This window comes from Amphiura filiformis, chromosome 12 (assembly GCF_039555335.1).
Source record: "Amphiura filiformis chromosome 12, Afil_fr2py, whole genome shotgun sequence".
Classification (NCBI taxonomy): Eukaryota; Metazoa; Echinodermata; class Ophiuroidea; order Amphilepidida; family Amphiuridae; genus Amphiura; species Amphiura filiformis.
Window position 1 is genome coordinate 17,971,844 of NC_092639.1, and position 17,469 is coordinate 17,989,312.

At 36.1% G+C, this 17,469-nt stretch overlaps 1 protein-coding gene across 1 annotated transcript in view; it reads left to right on the top strand.

The window, feature by feature from the left end:
• The window catches only part of LOC140165895 (tyrosine-protein phosphatase 10D-like), an 86,344-nt gene that overhangs the window by 57,894 nt on the left and 10,981 nt on the right, over positions 1-17,469 (top strand). Inside the window, exons 15-18 of the mRNA XM_072189240.1 lie at positions 3,241-3,331; positions 5,139-5,215; positions 6,907-7,041; positions 8,552-8,674. Coding sequence (XP_072045341.1) covers positions 3,241-3,331; positions 5,139-5,215; positions 6,907-7,041; positions 8,552-8,674 — 426 coding nt within the window. The remainder of the gene's footprint in view (positions 1-3,240; positions 3,332-5,138; positions 5,216-6,906; positions 7,042-8,551; positions 8,675-17,469) is intronic.

Below are 17,469 nucleotides of genomic sequence, written 5' to 3' on the forward strand. Positions count from 1 at the left end.
CCCATAACTCAACTTTTACTCGTGATAATGAATTCATCTAACGTTCTAGTATCATTAGTTGTTATGTAGATACAAAGGAAATGTGAGAAAAAACTAACATGTGTAACAGTGTCAAATATGGTAATATTAAGGGTAGGGGAAATATTACCATAACTCAACTTTGGCTGCATTAACTGTGAAGGGGAACACGGGAATACAAATCGTTGCACCAAAATTTGAATGTAGTATACGATTGAGGTTTCTTATGTTAATTGGTGCAATTGGACCATTTTTAAAATTTGACCTTTATTTGTGATATTTTTGATATATTCGACGTTATAACCCCTGAACTAAGCTTCGTAGAACTATGACAATTGTCTTCTTTTAAATTCTTAGCGATGAGAGGAACAATTTGAGATTACAACATTACAACATGATAGGATCATTTTTTAGTATTGGCCCAGTTATATGACCTTCAACCCCTCGTGGGAAACTTAATTGCTTTTAAAATAATGCCAGAAAATGAGAACAATCAAATAGCTACATATTGATACCAAAATGGAATTCATTTTCGTCAGTGAAACTTGTGTTTTGGTGATTTGTATCCCCTTACCCTTAATATTGTCATATTTTACGCTGTTAGACATTGAATATTAACATTTTCATACATTTTATGTCTATCTACCAGACAACTAATGACTTAATTGCTTTTAAAATAATACTAGAAAGTTAGAACTATCAAATAGCTACATATTGATACCAAAATGAATTAATTTTCATCAGTAAAACTTGAGTTTGGGTGGTTTGTATGTCCCCTTACCCCTTAATATTGTCATATTTTACGCTGTTAGACATGGAATATCAACATTTTTCTCATATTGTATGTTTAACTACCTGACAACTAATGGTTTAATTGCTTTTAAAATAATGCCAGAAAATGAGAACAATCAAATAGCTACATATTGATACCAAAATGAATTAATTTTCATCAGTAAAACTTGAGTTTGGGTGGTTTGTATGTCCCCTTACCCTTAATATTGTCATATTTTACGCTGTTAGACATGGAATATCAACATTTTTCTCATATTGTATGTTTAACTACCTGACAACTAATGGTTTAATTGCTTTTAAAATAATGCCTGAAAATGAGAACAATCAAATAGCTACATATTGATATCAAAATGGAATTCATTTTCGTCAGTGAAACCTATGTTTTGGTGATTTGTATGTCCCCTTACCCCTTAATATTGTCATATTTTACGCTGATAGACATGGAATATTAACATGTTCGTACATTTTATGTCTATCTACCTCACAACTAATGGTTTAATTGCTTTTAAATAATACTAGAAAGTTAGAACTATCAATTAACTACATATTGTTACCAAAATGAATTCATTTTCATCAGTACAACTTGAGTTTTGGTGATTTGAATGTCCCCTACACCTTAATATTGTCATATTTTACGGTACTACACATGAAAAATTGACATTTTTAAACATTTTATGTCTTTCCAGCTAACAATTAATGGTTATTTTGCTTTAAAAGATTACAACAACCAAATAGCTATATATTAATGCCAAAATGAATGAATTATAATGAATAAATGTCGAGTTACGTTGGTTTGTACGTCCCCTAACCTTTAATATTGTCAAATTTTACGCTGTTACACATTGGAAAATTAACATTTTTATCATATTTTATGTCTATCTTATGGTTTTTCTGTTAAAAATAATACTGGAAAGTTAGAGCAATCAATTAGCTACATGTTGATACCAAAATGAATTCATTATTATGAGTAAAGGTTGAGTTATGGTGGTTTTATTTCCCTACCCTTAATAATGCCATATTTGACATGGTTATACATAGAAAAGTAACCTTTTCTCACATTTTATGGCTATCTACCTGACAATTAATGTTTGCTTTGCTTTAAAATAATACTAACACGTTTGAACAATCAATTAGCTACATATTAATTCCAAAATGAATTCATTATCATGAGTTGAAGTTGAGTTATGATGGTTTATATTTCCCCTACCCCTTAATATTGTTATATACACACGCTGCTACATGTGGAAAAGTAACTATTTTTTTACATTTTCAGTCTATTTTCCTGACAAACAGCGGTTGATCTCACCCCACACATATAAATATTCAAAATATTACATGAATGGCAACTTACCAAACAAATTTTGTTAATAGAACTTATATAGTTCAGCCGAGTGACATATTAAGACATGTAAAACACCCCAACCCTGAACCCTATATACACACCCCGCACCCACCCCCACATACCCACCCCACCTACCCCAAACCCACACAACACAAACCAACATGCAAGCAAACATGCACATACATAAATATTTGAACCAGAACATCAAAGTTTGCCTAGATATGCTTGATATTAAAAACAAAATTAAAAAATGAAAACTTAATTAATTTTGAAAATAGAAATTGACACAATAGTAAAATTTGAAGCCAATGTCACAAAAACACCCACCCTACGCATTGTTGTGAAAAATCTGATTTTTCACTAGTGTATGGACTGGCCACTTCAAATCATGATCAAATGAAACCTAGGTTTGCTTTCAAATAATACTAGGCAGTTAGAACAATCAATTAGCTACATATTCATACCAAAATAAATTCATTATTATGAGTAAAAGTTGAGTTCTTGGAGTTTATATTTCCCCTACCCCTTAATTTTGTCCTATTTTTGGTGATTTTATGCGATTATACGTCCATACATAAAATGACCTGTAAAAAAAAAGTGATACCACAATTTGAGTCCACTACCTACCTAGCAGTGATCTAGAGGGCCCATACTAACTACCTATGGTGTCAAACCTTGTATGTAGTGGGGGATGAACCAAGTCCTTATTTAGGCCCCCTGTGGGATCTTGCTCCTGGACTATCTGTTTAACGTGACATATTTCTCCCATAGAATTCCATCTAAAAGATGAAAGGCAGACACCCTCCTCAAAAACATTACCTTGGGTTGGTCTTACAATAATACATGTTTGTACAGCCACATCTATCACTAATATAGCTGTTCAAACTACATATTATGTTTTTGTGGATGGCGTGTGGTTTTCATCTCTTCGTCAAAAAAAAACCTCATTTAGATGCATGCTTAAAGAGGGAACTCTACAGTATTTAGATATGTTAATTATAAAATGTTATTCCATTGAGAATATTAATATTGAGATTAACCTTACTGAACTTGCTTTTCTTTCATTGTTTTTCATCTTTTTTTTTCAGACAATAAGAAAAGTTGGTAACAAAAAGAATTGCAATGCAGCAGTATTAGCAGACAATGTCAGTAAGAATAGATACACCAACATACTCCCATGTAAGTACCGGTTAGAGGTTAATAACTACGCATTAGTTATTTGGAGGGCATTGTGAAAACTCTGAACATTTTGCCTTTAGAACCGAGGGATATTCCGAGGTCCAAAGCAAAATGTTTAGATTTTTCACAATGCCCGATATATTACCGATTCAAAGTTATTAACCTCATTCATAACCGTCACTTTAATCTCTTCACCTTACAAAATAACACAAAATTTTGCTCAAAAGTTTATAAAAATAGATGATTTTTACATCTTCCCTTTCCAAAAATCGATCAGGCTAAAACAGGACAACCGCAATCTGCGCAAATATGGTAGCGCGCAATCCAAATACAGCAGCCAGCACAACAACACGCAAACGCCGGTCAATTGTGTGCGACATTGGAACAATTACGCATTTTGTGGTCAATTGTGAAATATTAATGACCTCGATTTGCATTCGCGTTTTCACAAATAACTAAATGTAATTGGATCGCATGCATCGCGTTTTTATTAATGAGGTTATGACTATTCAATAAGGCCAAGAAAATAATATTTGCTTGTCCTTTCCCTATTTTTAAAATTTTGTTTTCTAAAGGTCATAGGCAAAACATTTGTGGGCCTAAATAATTAGCTAAATAATAATTAGAAAACTTTCCATAATGTCAAATATTCTAAAAGATAAAAAAAAGTTTTTCTAAAGGAACAATCTCTTTTAGTACAGTAAAACTTTCCAGAATTTCAAGATTTGGATGGTTCGGATGAGGATAAGCAAACATGTTTTTGCCTATCCCCAAAATTCCCCAGTCAGAAATCTAACCCCTTCCCCAAAGCATCCAGTAAATACCCAAAATTACCTCTCCTGAAATTCACTTTGCTCCATTTTGGACACCTTTTAAGGTGCTTTGATTTTTTTTTTAAAGTGAACAATTTGGATGCAAAGTTCATTAAGAATTTGGTACAAATTGCAATAAATTAGAAAAAAAAATTAGGGCAAAAAGAAAAGAAATCATATAACACAGGTCTTTGCTTCATGTTTCCGAGACCATCTTTATGGACCTTATTACTTTTTGTGTGTGATTCATGTTAAGTTTCTGTGAAAGGTTGCAACTTATACATTTAAAGTATTAATAAAATATTATTTTTCTGTTCTGAATGCCAATAAAAATTAAGTTTGGTATTTTCCAGTTTCCTCAGAAAGATATGTTTCAGATATGATCACATAAAGCTTTAAATATTAATTTTATACAAATTTGGCGTGCCTGTAATAGTTCAACTAATTGCTTTTAAATGTTGGTGAACTTAACCCCATGAGCACTACAAGTACCAGCCAAATTATTAGCCATGTAAGAACTGTTTTGATTAGCTGTAAAGAGGCTTATATCATATATCGAGCCAATCAGAGATATGGTAAGAATGGCTAGTAGAGCTTAATGCCCTGCATGCTAGCCATAGGCTTCAACATGAAAAAATCTCAAGAACCACTAGACCAATACTAAGCTTGTTTGTACTCATTTTAATGCATTTTTCATGCTCATTCCATAGATGGTCATCAAAATGTACAATTCCGAATTTTTTGAATTAAATTTTTTTTTAACTTGTCGTCTGCGTTTGACACCCACATGGAGAGAGTTAAGGGGATTAAGCTTAAAAGTGTTAAGAGATCTAAAAGCTCTATTTTGATTGGTTACTCAGATGATCATATCATGTAATGAACCAATCAGACATGCTGTAAGATATGCAACAGTTCTAAGGGGTTTAATTTTATGTGACAAGTGGATGTGGAAGTAAATTATATGTAATGTGCATTGCTTTATTTCTTGATTTCAGATGATAAAACCAGAGTGAAGCTAAGTTCAATAGATGATGATGAAGGGTCTGATTACATCAATGCTAACTATATTCCTGTAAGTTTCTTGATAAAATATTTTCTTGAAATATGGAAATGACTATAAATTCTCTGAGCAGAGGCTGTGTAATAGTAGGAGATACATTTCAAATTTGTATTCTTAAGTTCTTGTGGTTGGTGGCATGCCCAAGGGGTGGATTTGGGAGCTCCAAACCCTTGGTTTACCGTAAAATCAGCCTATTTTGGGCATACATTTTCAGCCATTCATCCCATCAGGCTCCTAGTTTCTGGGCATTCATCTGACATCCATATTCCGTATCCTGTTTCATTCTTATCTAACTGATTTTTTGTGTGTGTCTGATTTTGTTTGGTATATGATGTGAAATATGATGTCTTCTTTCATGGTTGGTATTGGGGGACTTCTGTACCAAATGTAATTAGTAAAATACTTGACTAGCATGGTTGACAGAGGATTTTTTGACACATGAGAGTCCCATATTTGAAACCTGGTTTGCACTTGAATCAGCTTTGGGCTTCTCTAGTTGAAATCTATACACCTATGTAAGACCTGACATTAATTAGAAAATAAAGGTATTGTTTTTAGCCGTTGTTGTACATCTATCGTCTCATATAACACAGGTGACATCATTATTTAAAGTAAAACAATGAGGCCAAGCCGAGTTGTTTTATGTCAAAATAATGATGTCCATTAATTTATTCTCATTCTTAAACGCTTCAATTCAAATAAAAAAAACACAAGTATACCAAATTTTAATCAAATTAAATCCTACATTTTACAAGGAATTACCCAGGGCTTAAAAACCAGTCCACTCTTTCCCTACACGACGCTCGTCCGATTGGTTCAAATAGCGAAGATGCGTAGCCTATCGCGTCGATGCACACATGCTGAGTCATGTTATATTGTGTCATATCACACGGGTAAGAAGCAATAAGATTGCAGTAAGTGTTTAAGAATCTCCCATACAGGGGGTATAGATTTCAAATGGAATCACCCATTCAGATAACCCCATTTGAATTTCACACTCCCTGTGTGGAAGATTAATGTCATGTCTTCCATAGGGGGTGTAAGGATCTCAACTGGAATAGCAGCCCTTTGCATAAAGTTTGTTATGGCCAATCACCTTTTATCAATTAAAGTATGTACATAACTGGTGAAGAATCTAACGTTACAGGAAGTATCATGCTGCAAATTAAGGTGGTGCGCTATACAATCTAGTGTTTCTATTTATATATTTTCAATAAAATGTCATACGTGAATACCTGAAAGAAATCTAATACCTTGAGCTACGGGAGTACTTGCTACATTAAAATTAAGTTAAGTGGCAAATTAAAAATATTACCACAACATCCTCTGCCTGTTGCCATAGTGTTAACATCAGTATTGGGCTATTCCATTTAAAATCCACACTACCCCTGTGGAAGATTTTGGAAATATCATCCACAGGGGGAGTATGAGTTTTGAATAGAATAGACATTTGGGTAACTTCTTTTTGAAATACTTACTCCTGTTGTGGAAGATGTAGATAAAATCATAATACAGGTGGAGTATGGGTTTCAAAATGATTAACCCCGACCAATTACAGTTGAAAAAACGTAATCCTCCTGAGGACGATATTTCCAAAATGTTCCACAGGGGTAGTGTGGATTCAAATGGAATAGCCCATTATATATTTTTATAGTTTATATATTTCAAGAAAGAAACTTAACTTTTGCTAATTGTTCATGCAGGGATTTAATTCACCAAGAGAGTTTATAGCGTGCCAAGGCCCGCTGCCAGGAACAACAGACGATACATGGAAGATGATATGGGAGCATAACGTAGCAACCGTCGTCATGGTTACACAATTAGTGGAGAAAGGAAAAGTAAGCAAAAAATGTTAACTTATTGAAAACATAGAACTATATGAAGCATATAACTGTAGTTTGCTGATTCAGCTAATTTGAGAAAGTGGTACAGAAATTAACCGCATACGGTAGACTTAAGGGGTGTGGTATGAACGTTTGGACAGTATTTATTGTGGGACATTGGAGCACATCAGACATATCGAATTGCATTCTGAATATGAAGAATGTCCTTCTGATATCAAATAATTTTGATTTTTTGAAATTTGCAATGTAATACACATTTTATGGCAAATGATTAAAAATTAATATTTTTGATATTTACTAGTACTCGAAGTAAACTATATCAATCTGATGATTTCTACCTAAAGTGTATGTAGGTCGGATGAAACGCCGACGATCCATTGAAAATTGTGACCTTTCTTATTGAAGATATGGATTTTTTTTCCAAAACACCAGGTCAAAATTTTCAATTGATTTTAATAATTTGTCATAAAATTTGTATTATATCGTGAATTTCAAAAATTATTTGATATCAGAAACACATTCTTCGTATTCAGAATGCAATATGTCTGATGTGCTCTCATGTCCCACAAAAAATACTGTAGAAACGCTCAAAACGCTCATTCCAGATCCCTTAAAGGGGTAAGGAAGAAACACTCTCCTATTAAGCTACTTGCACGGTTCCGCATTATTATGCACTACTATGTGCGGGGAGAGCCTCGAACTGGCAGCATACATGAATGGGAATTGAACTAGTCATAACGTTCTGTGTAAGGGTACATAATTCTTCCTTTCATGTATGCTGCCAGTTCGAGGCTCTCCCCACATAGTGCATAATGGCGGAACCGTGCAAGTAGCTTAATTGCATGAAATCAAGACCTTTTATCTTGGTAATTGGAGTAATTATCAGCACATTTGGGATATTTACATAGATATTTGTGATGAAATCAAGCAGAATGAGTCGGATGTCGGGAATATTGTTTTTGAGATAAAACCAATAATAATAATTAATTCAACTTCCTTTGTATTTTATTGTTCTGAGCAACACTAAAATGGCCATAACTCTGGAATCATAAATCTAATTAGGATGGGGTTTTCAGCAAAATAAAGCTCGGAGAACAGCTGATGTAGTGAGATTAAAAACTGAATTTTGATTTTGATCGACATCAGACTTATTTTGCTTGATCGCATCACATTTTAGGGAGAAACTCAACTTCTCTTCCAACTTGCAGTTGCCATCCTCACATACATTTACATACATGCTTTCCCCCATACACGCCCCTGTTTTTAAATACCTGCAAACGGTGGACCTCATTCTTTCTTAAATAAAACCATGTGGTTCGTGCTTGATAATAGTTTTTCAAATGTATAAGGCATAATGTTGTGATTGTCGGATCAAAGGTTATCTCTGGATCAAATTCTAAATCCATTACATCATAACAAAACATTTTTACGCTGCTTTAAAAATGTTTGGAATAGAACTTGAATTAGATGGTATTTCAATGTTTCTTCCTATGTTCTTTTGTAGGTCAAATGTGACCAGTATTGGCCAGAAGACCACAAGCCAGTGATGTATGGTGACGTTCAAGTAACAATGACATCATCTACTGAACAGCAAGATTGGAATGTCAGGGAATTCACATTGCAAAAGGTAAAGATACTGAGATGATTTTTACAGGAAACACTTTACCAAAGGTAAAGATACTGAAATACCAGTGTGCACTGTCTTAGTAACTTGGAGTTGTTATGTCATGGTTCAAGTTTAATATTTAGGTACATGCTGGAAACAAGAAGGTATAGGGTGCACCAAGGTTAAAAGGTTGATAAAAGTGATCTGCATAGAGAGTCAGTCAAGTGCGGTGGAGGACAAACAAACTATTATCATCCTCTGTGAATCTTTGGCGCGTCATTCAAACCCATGCTTTGTAAGGAATACTAGCACTCTGTGGGTCATATTTCATTTTCACGTGCTCCAATATCGTTGTTGTGCCTCCAGGGCTAGTGACCTGTGGTGTACATGAAACCTGCCTATAGAAATGGCTATGTACAAGATCTTGCATGGTCCAGGGCAGCGTGTAAACTGTCAATGCACAGTGGAAGTAATACATGATCAATTGTTGATGTAAATTTAGATAAGCATATCCCAAATATTGTCAGTTGTTGATTGTATCTCAAGTCCAGGGCAGTGTAAGCTGTCAATGCATAGGGGAAGTAATACATGGTCAATTGTTGCTATGTCAGTTGTATATCAGGGTTACAATGATAGCTTTCCAATATATACTGACTCATTGTATGCCTGGCTAACCTTGGTAGGGTGTGCAGGCAAGTATTGGCATGGTTAATGTTTACAAAATGACTTTTTTAAATGACCATATCCATATCGGACAAGTAGGCAATTGTTGATTGTATCTCAGCTGACCAAGGCAAGCAGGTCAGGCTGTCAATCCATACAGCTTAAGCAAAATATTGTCAGCACGTTAAGTCTCCCTGTCTATGTGTAGCTATATAGTCAGGTTTGCAAGCAGTGTGCTTATCCATGGCATATGTAATAAATGACCAGAAGGGTCTGAATCTTGATTGCAACCTAAACTTGCAACAGTACAGATGATGATCATATTATACGCTTACCAGCAAGGGTAATGTACCAACGTGTAGGTATTGTAGATTATGGGAAATACAGACCAGGGGTGCATAGTTTTTCACTCCAGTAGTCCACCTCTGGGCAGGACCTAAATATTCAACAAAAGGTAACACATATATATATATCCAAATCCACCTTATCCCACATGCATAGTTTGCACGTTAATGAGTAATTTTGATCAGAAGTTGGGTTCAAAACCCTGTAAATGAATAGGAGTGGCTCAAGTTCAACAGCCCCGGCCCGACCGATTCAGTCCTCAGAGCCTATTAGACAGCCGAAGTTACGGATCTGGCTTGCCGACTTCCCTTACCTACATTCTTCTATTAACCAGAGGCTGTTCACCTTGGAGACCTGCTGCGGTTATGGGTACGACCTGTGGCGAGAGTCTACACAGGTCCCCTGGATTTTCAAGGGCTGGCCAGTGCAACACCGGACGCCACTCCAGACGCGGTGCTCTACAGGCCGCAGTCCCTATCTCCTAGCCAATCGGTTTCAAGGAAGCCCGCCCCTTACAAAGAAAAGACAACTCTTCCCGGGGCTCTGGCCAGCGTCTCCGGGCTCCATAGCTTCGCAGCTCTGACCACCTAAATGGTGGCAAGCTCCGCCATCAGGTTCGGGAATATTGACCCGATTCCCTTTCGGCCAGGGGGTGCTGACCCACACGAGATAGGCTCGCACTGCTGCTCAGAGCAGAATTTCTCTAGGCCTTAGGATTGACTGACATGGAACCCTTCTCCACGACTCGACCCTCAAGGCTCTCACTAGAGTATTTGCTATACCACCAAGATCTGCTTTTTTCTATACATCTTTTAACTTTTGATTAAATGTAAACATCCTGTACAAGGCAGCTATCATCAATAATACCTTGATGTGAACAACTTCCTCTCTTCCAAGTCTGCAATGTATCTCCCAGGCAATCTTGACATTATTCTGATGTAGATATGAACTTGCCTGACAGGAAGCATCACAGGCAGGAAGTCGATTAAATGGCTGGCAATTTTACACCTGGATCTTTACGTGCCATTGCACATGTATACATAGAAATGTATGTCAATGGCTACACAGCTGGATTCTACCTCGGAGGTGCATGTCCTCCATTGAAATCAGTAATTTTAGAAGGAGCGCATATAGCAATAAGTAGACCTCGTAAAGGGGTTCTCTGGTTGTGTATGTAGATATATTAGCATTTCTGTTACGGAATGATTTCTTCTGTCAGATATTATGACGTATGTTTGACTGACAGTGACAAAATATGAAATATCATCATAATGCAGCATTGATAACCTTGTGATAAAAGATTATGTCACAGGCATGTCAAGAGTACTTCCTAATGCGTTGGGCTATTCCAGTTGAAATCCATACATCTTATGGAAGATACTAGACCTTAATCTTCTAAAGAGGGGGTGTAGATTTGAATTGGAATCCCCCATCCAGGTAATCCTATTTGAAATTGATACCTCCTCTGTGGAAATTTAAGGTCATGTCTTCCATTGGGGTGTATGGATTTCAACTGGAATAGCCCATTGAGTGGGTAGTGTGGGAAAGAAACACAAACATTCTATTTAAAGTACATATATCCTATTTGGTTTGCAATGTTCTCTTAGGATAGAAGCAACTGGGAGCTTTATGTGACATTGCACGTCACAAAGTCACAACATCCCATTAACAATATTCACCCTATTGGCCAAGGCATACCGTCGAAACATGTCATGTTGCCTCAGGGGATCGACGCTAAGTCAGGTACCGCGTGAGCAAACTCAAAATAGCGCGAACGTACACAAAAGAAACTTCGTGCGTAAGATAAGCGATGCCGCCAGGTCTGTACGCTGTACCGGCGTCAGCTGAATTCGAGTATGCTTAGAGGGCACATAGAAAATTCCAATCTGTGTATTAATAATCTAAGGGCCAAGGTATTCACCCATTGCATGGTTCCGCCATGTGCGAGGAGAGCCTCGATCTGGCAGCATGCATGAATTGGAATTGAACCAGCCATATAACATTGCGTAAAGTTATGAAATTCTTTCTTTCATGTCATACCAGTTTGAGGCTCTCCTTGCTTCATGGCAGAACCGTGCAATAGGTGAATTCCCTAAACAAGGACAAGGAATTTTCAGACAACATTTTGCTCTGTAATGTTCCTCCGTTTCTTAAACTCTTCATACAGAGCATGAAACCCAGCAAAATGCTTAAACATGGCTTCAAAGATTAAGGATGGCACCCTGGCGGAACCAACAGGTTACCCGGGGGTTTACCCATGTTCTATTGTCCCCATGTGTTAGTAGATAGTTAAGATGTAGGCCATTCTTGTTCTATTATCCCACTGTGAGTGTGATTTTGATTGTGTTTGATCAAAGCAATATGCATTTGCTCTTTTTCTTCACAATTTGGCATTTTACTACACACAAGATCCAGGTAAGATGATGTTGCAATTTTGTAGTCATGGCAACCATTCCTCTTTAGGCAACACCTTGTCTGATTTCCCATCATTCTCTGGAGATGAAACGCGATGCATTTTGTTTGGAGTACGCAAATTGCTGTGTAACTGAATGAAAATGAACTGGAAGGAAGAAATAAGTGGAATCAGACAAAGTTTTTAGACTCCTAGAATATTATATTTAGAGACCTTTTTCCTGTGACATCACCTTGATTCAATTAAGCGATATTAGGATTGAGGGAACTGCACATGTGAACCATGTAATACATGCTAAATTTTGTGTATAATATACAATGCAGCAGTGTTGAAATTAAGCATATACGTAGGTACATTCACATACTTCAGTGTGTAAGTCTATGGCATAAAAATGCTACTCAACTCCAAAATTGTTCGCAAATTAATAAAATTGTGTAGCATCTTGCTATGCGATACCAGCTATTTCCAACGCTGCACTGCAGTGCTAATTTTCTTGGTTTTCTTTCATCTCAGCTTTCGAATCGCAAGCTTGCACTGTATAAATTTTGTTTGGCAAAATAAAAGAAACAAAAAGTGAAGTTTGAAATTTGACATTGTTTTTAAAATGTGTCACTACAGGTCGCAGCGTAACTGGCCACTCCACGCAGAGTAGCACATGTAATGTGAGTTATTCACTGCCATTACACACATGGTAGTATGCGCCTTGCAACATTGGTAGCTCGTGTAGGTGCAGTATATTTCACTTGTACCTACGAAGGATATTTTTGCATGCCAGTCCCAAATTGTCTGCTTGGTGATGTTCAGTAAAAAGTGTTGGGTTATTCCAGTTGAAACCCATACACCCTCTATGGAAGACATGACCTTAATCTCCTACACAGAGTCTGTATTTCAAATGGAGTTACCTGAATGGGTAATTCCATTTGAAATGTATGTTGTGTGGAAGGTTAAGGTCATGTCTTCCATAGGGGGTGTGTGTATTTCAACTGGAACAGCCTATTGGTCATGTCTCCCAAACCCAAAGTGTTTCCTGCAGCTTTAGTACCAACAAATTGTGTGATTGTAGTAGATGAGCATATTTCATGTATTTCATACTAGACTAATTTATGTGTACCAATGTAATATATAAGCATGATGCAGACTAATGAAATTTTCCAACAGCACTCACTCCTTAGCAGTGTTATAGCTAGAATTTTGTCGGGGGGGCTAATGGGGAGGGAGACTTTGCAAGGTGACTTCAGTGGGGGCAAAATTTGATGAAATGTTCGAAAACAACTCCTTCTAGCTCTACCATTGCTCATGGTTATTAAGATATTGACAAAAGAGAGCCCATTTCATGTTTTTTTACTAAAATCACAGATTTAATTAGACACAAAGAACAAATAATTTCAATTAAATAATTAGAAAGCAAAATTATACTTCTATGCTACTCAAATTTGGTATACTAACCGGAGCGCTTTCACCGGGTCAACCAACATCACTAGCAACAATAAATCTTTAGAGCAATAACATCTGCTAAAGATGCTGGTTAGACGTAGAAGTATAATTTTGCTTTCTATTTACGTTTACCGCTACATATGAATATTTATCATTAAATTAAATATACTTGTTACTAGTCCAAAAATATGACCTACATGCTATTTTGTTGTGTAATAAAATTGGGCAATTTCTGAATATTTTGGCATTGGTGTTTCCGTAAGGCATCCTATTTGATTTGCAATTTTCTAACATGTGATAAACAGGAAGCAATCACTGACAAACTGCCCTGAACAAGCTTATATAGGCCTAGATTTATAAACCTTGTGTATACTTCAGGCAAGCACTAGACCTATTTATATTCTGTTTGACCCCTTGGCATAGTTTGAATAGACAATTCAATTCAATTCAAGTTTATTTGGTTTATTCTCACATACAAATTATTCTGCCTCCGCAGGAGGTAGTATGCTTTGAAATTTACACCTAAAATGCCGCACATTGAGCGGCATGTAGGCCGATTGTACAAATTTATATTCTGACAAGTACTCTAATTTCCGCCCAATATCGAGAGCCCAATATATATCCCCCACCTCTTTGCGCCATACATAAATTCGCCTATCGCCATTTCGAATGTTCAAAAAGGTAATCACGCTTCCTCAGCATGTGCAATAAATTAGCATTAAAATTAATCTTATTCTATAGGGATTCTAGAAACGCCTAGCACGTGGCGCCAATGGCGTGGGTCTATCAAGTTAATGAATTATGCATTAGAATATTTTCAAACTCATATGTTGTATAATTGAAGACCGAATTAAAAAGACTAGCTTGCGTATGCCGTCCTGTAAACCAGACCAAAAATGCCATACTGCGCAGGTCAGCAACCAATCACGGGCGCGCCTTTGTCATGACGTCAGACGCAAACTAGTCTTTTTTAATTCGGTCTTTAATTATAGGTTGTAACCTCAGCGCTCATCAGCAGCCACACCACCTCAATGCCTTCGGTGTGATCAGCAGCTTTATCGTTGAAGACAAGTTGGAAAACCGTTATGCTGTGGCAATGGGAATACACCTCAAACAAGGTTTAATTTCATGATTACATGAAACCTGATTATTAATGCAAAAACTTTGGCTGGAGAAGTTGAAGCTGACGTTCATGGCGACACTTTGGATGTGATAATTTGACATCATGGATTGTTTTGTGCAAAATTGGAGGTATTTTTGTGCCACGGCGAGTCAGCAGACCGACGGGGATATGGCATGCATGCTAGGCTCGACTAGGCCACAATCATGATCCGATGCATTTGAACTGCAATGTATGGTATGATACGCCTAGCCGCGCCTATGGCGGCTTCATTGCTGCCCGGGCATTGCTGTTCAAATACATGTACTAAAGTATTGCAATTTTATTGCGTTGATATAATTCGGAATAATTCGTTTTAAAGTATTTGCTTCCCCAATTCCCATGCGTGGTTGTGTTTTATGTTCTACTGAGTACTGTTGCAATATTTTTGCATGCATACCCATGACCGTTTCAAGACTTTGACTGAGAAATTTGCTTTTTGTTTGTTAAGATAAAAATAAAAATAAAATGCAAGAATCATCTTTCCCACACAATACTTCTTACAAACAAGGTGTTGATATTGGCCCTTCGATGCAAGACAAAGCACAAATGAAGGAAACAAAACAAAACAATAATGTTTTTGATTTTTTATTCAATTACACATACAAAAGAGTAATGACCTATAAAAAGACCCCCTAAATATAATAATATTAATATTATTTTAGTCCTGAATACAAAATATAATAAACAAGCATTAAAAAAATCTGAGACGTTACAATCGTAATTTTCAGTCAAAAAATCCACGAGAAATGACTCTTGATACAACTTAGGCATATATGCATTTAAAAAACAAACGGCTGCCTGCATCTGGAACTCTTCATATCTGTTTGAAGGTCTTATTTCATACATCAGAATTATCTGCAAGATTGCAAGATGGCTTTAGGTGACCGTGGCCCTATTGGCTAATGCACAAATTTAGATTTTCTTTCTATTTAAATATATGTTAAAGCTTATGCCCTGTAGATTACATTCGGTTCTTGAGATATGGCCTATCAAAATGGTGCGAACCCAAAACAAAAAATTGGCAACAACTTTCTTTCTATTTTCTATATTTTGACAAGTCCAGTTGCCAGATGATTTTCTAATTACATGTATGAATTATGCAAAGTAAAGATTTCAGATACAATTAAAAGAGCTATTCGCTACTTGCACGGTTCCGCCATTATGCACTGTGTGCAGGGAGAGCCTCGAACTGGCAGCATACATGAAAGGAAGAATTATGTAACCTTACACAGAACGTTATGACTAGTTCAATTCCCATTCATGTATGCTGCCAGTTCGAGGCTCTCCCGCACATAGTGCATAATGGCGAACTGCAAGTAGCTTAATATAGTAGGCCTACTGAGGCATGGTACATGGGTAGAACACACACTGTAGACCTACTACAAAATTACGGTTGCGTTTTGGCAAATTTCAATTTGCATAATTAATTTGGGCCACTTATTAGAAAAGAAAAGTTGATTAGGGCCCTAATTAATTATGCAAATGGAAATTTGCATGGAAAAAGGCATTCATGGGTTTATATCTTATTTTGTAGCCGATCTGAACATCTACTACTTTGTACAATTCTTGCATATATAATTAGAAAATAAGGCCTACCTGACATCATTGCATATCAAAAATAAAAGAAATTTGTTGCCAACTTCTTGGTTTCGCGCCATTTTGACAGGCCATATATTTTGGTAACCGAATATCCGATTAAAATAAAATTTTCAGTCTTGTAATCAGGAGAGAATGGACTCACATATTTCAATCAGACAAAAATCTATATCCAATAGCGTTACCTTAAAGCTAGCATTATAAGTGTCTCCTTAACTAATAACAAAAGGTGCCCACTGGTATCTTGGAGGCATTGTCTTTTTTAAAGACATTTCTTGTTATTATATACATACAGATAATCAAATACATTATAAATTATATGAGATGTGGATGCCATCAAGAACGCTGAGCGTGTGGCTGATGGCACCCAAGGTTACATGAAAATATTACAATGAAAGACATAGAATTTAATATGGTATTAAATATAAAATAACATTTGTGCATAGAAAAGAAAAACAGTAAATTAACAGCAATTAATTATCAAGGATGACATTTTCAGGAAATTTTTGATTTCTGGAAATGGAATTATTTTTCATTGGAAAAAGATCCTGGTTTAAGAGTGGTAAATAGTTTTTGAAATATTTTGGCATGTCACATCTCTGCTAACTCCCCTTTCATCCTAGTACTTGATAGCAAGCTCAAGGTTTACACATAAGGCCAAGAAAAGAAAATTGTTTGGTTGTACTACAACTGGTCCAAAAAGGTCGGTCGGTCGGTCAGATTTTTTTTTTTTTTAAATATGGCCTTGTGGAAGCCAAAGAGGCAAATTAAAGATAATGTTTAAGGTTGTTACATGGTAAAGGTTTATTAAACACTTATGCAGTTGTACAGCAACATGAATGCATTTATGAATTAAGTCAATTCCGTTTACTGTTAAACGGTGAAAAAAAATTGGCTGTTTAAACGTTAAAAAACCCAGCTAGCAATGCATACTAATTCAATGGCTGTTCAATAGAAGCAAAAGTAATCAAAAAACACATCAAACTAAGAAAAAGAAATAGTAATTTTTTTTCAGTAGCAGTATTTCTCCAGTTTCCAAGCTTGAATAAAAAGTAATATAGGGCCTATAACTTCTTTTTTTTTTCAATTTTTGTAAAACAAACAAAAAATAAAATGGGTAGGCCTCAAACATTGGGTTGGTCAATGGAGTACAACCAAACAACTTTTTTTTTGGCCTAAGACTAAATTGAGCTTCAGATAGGC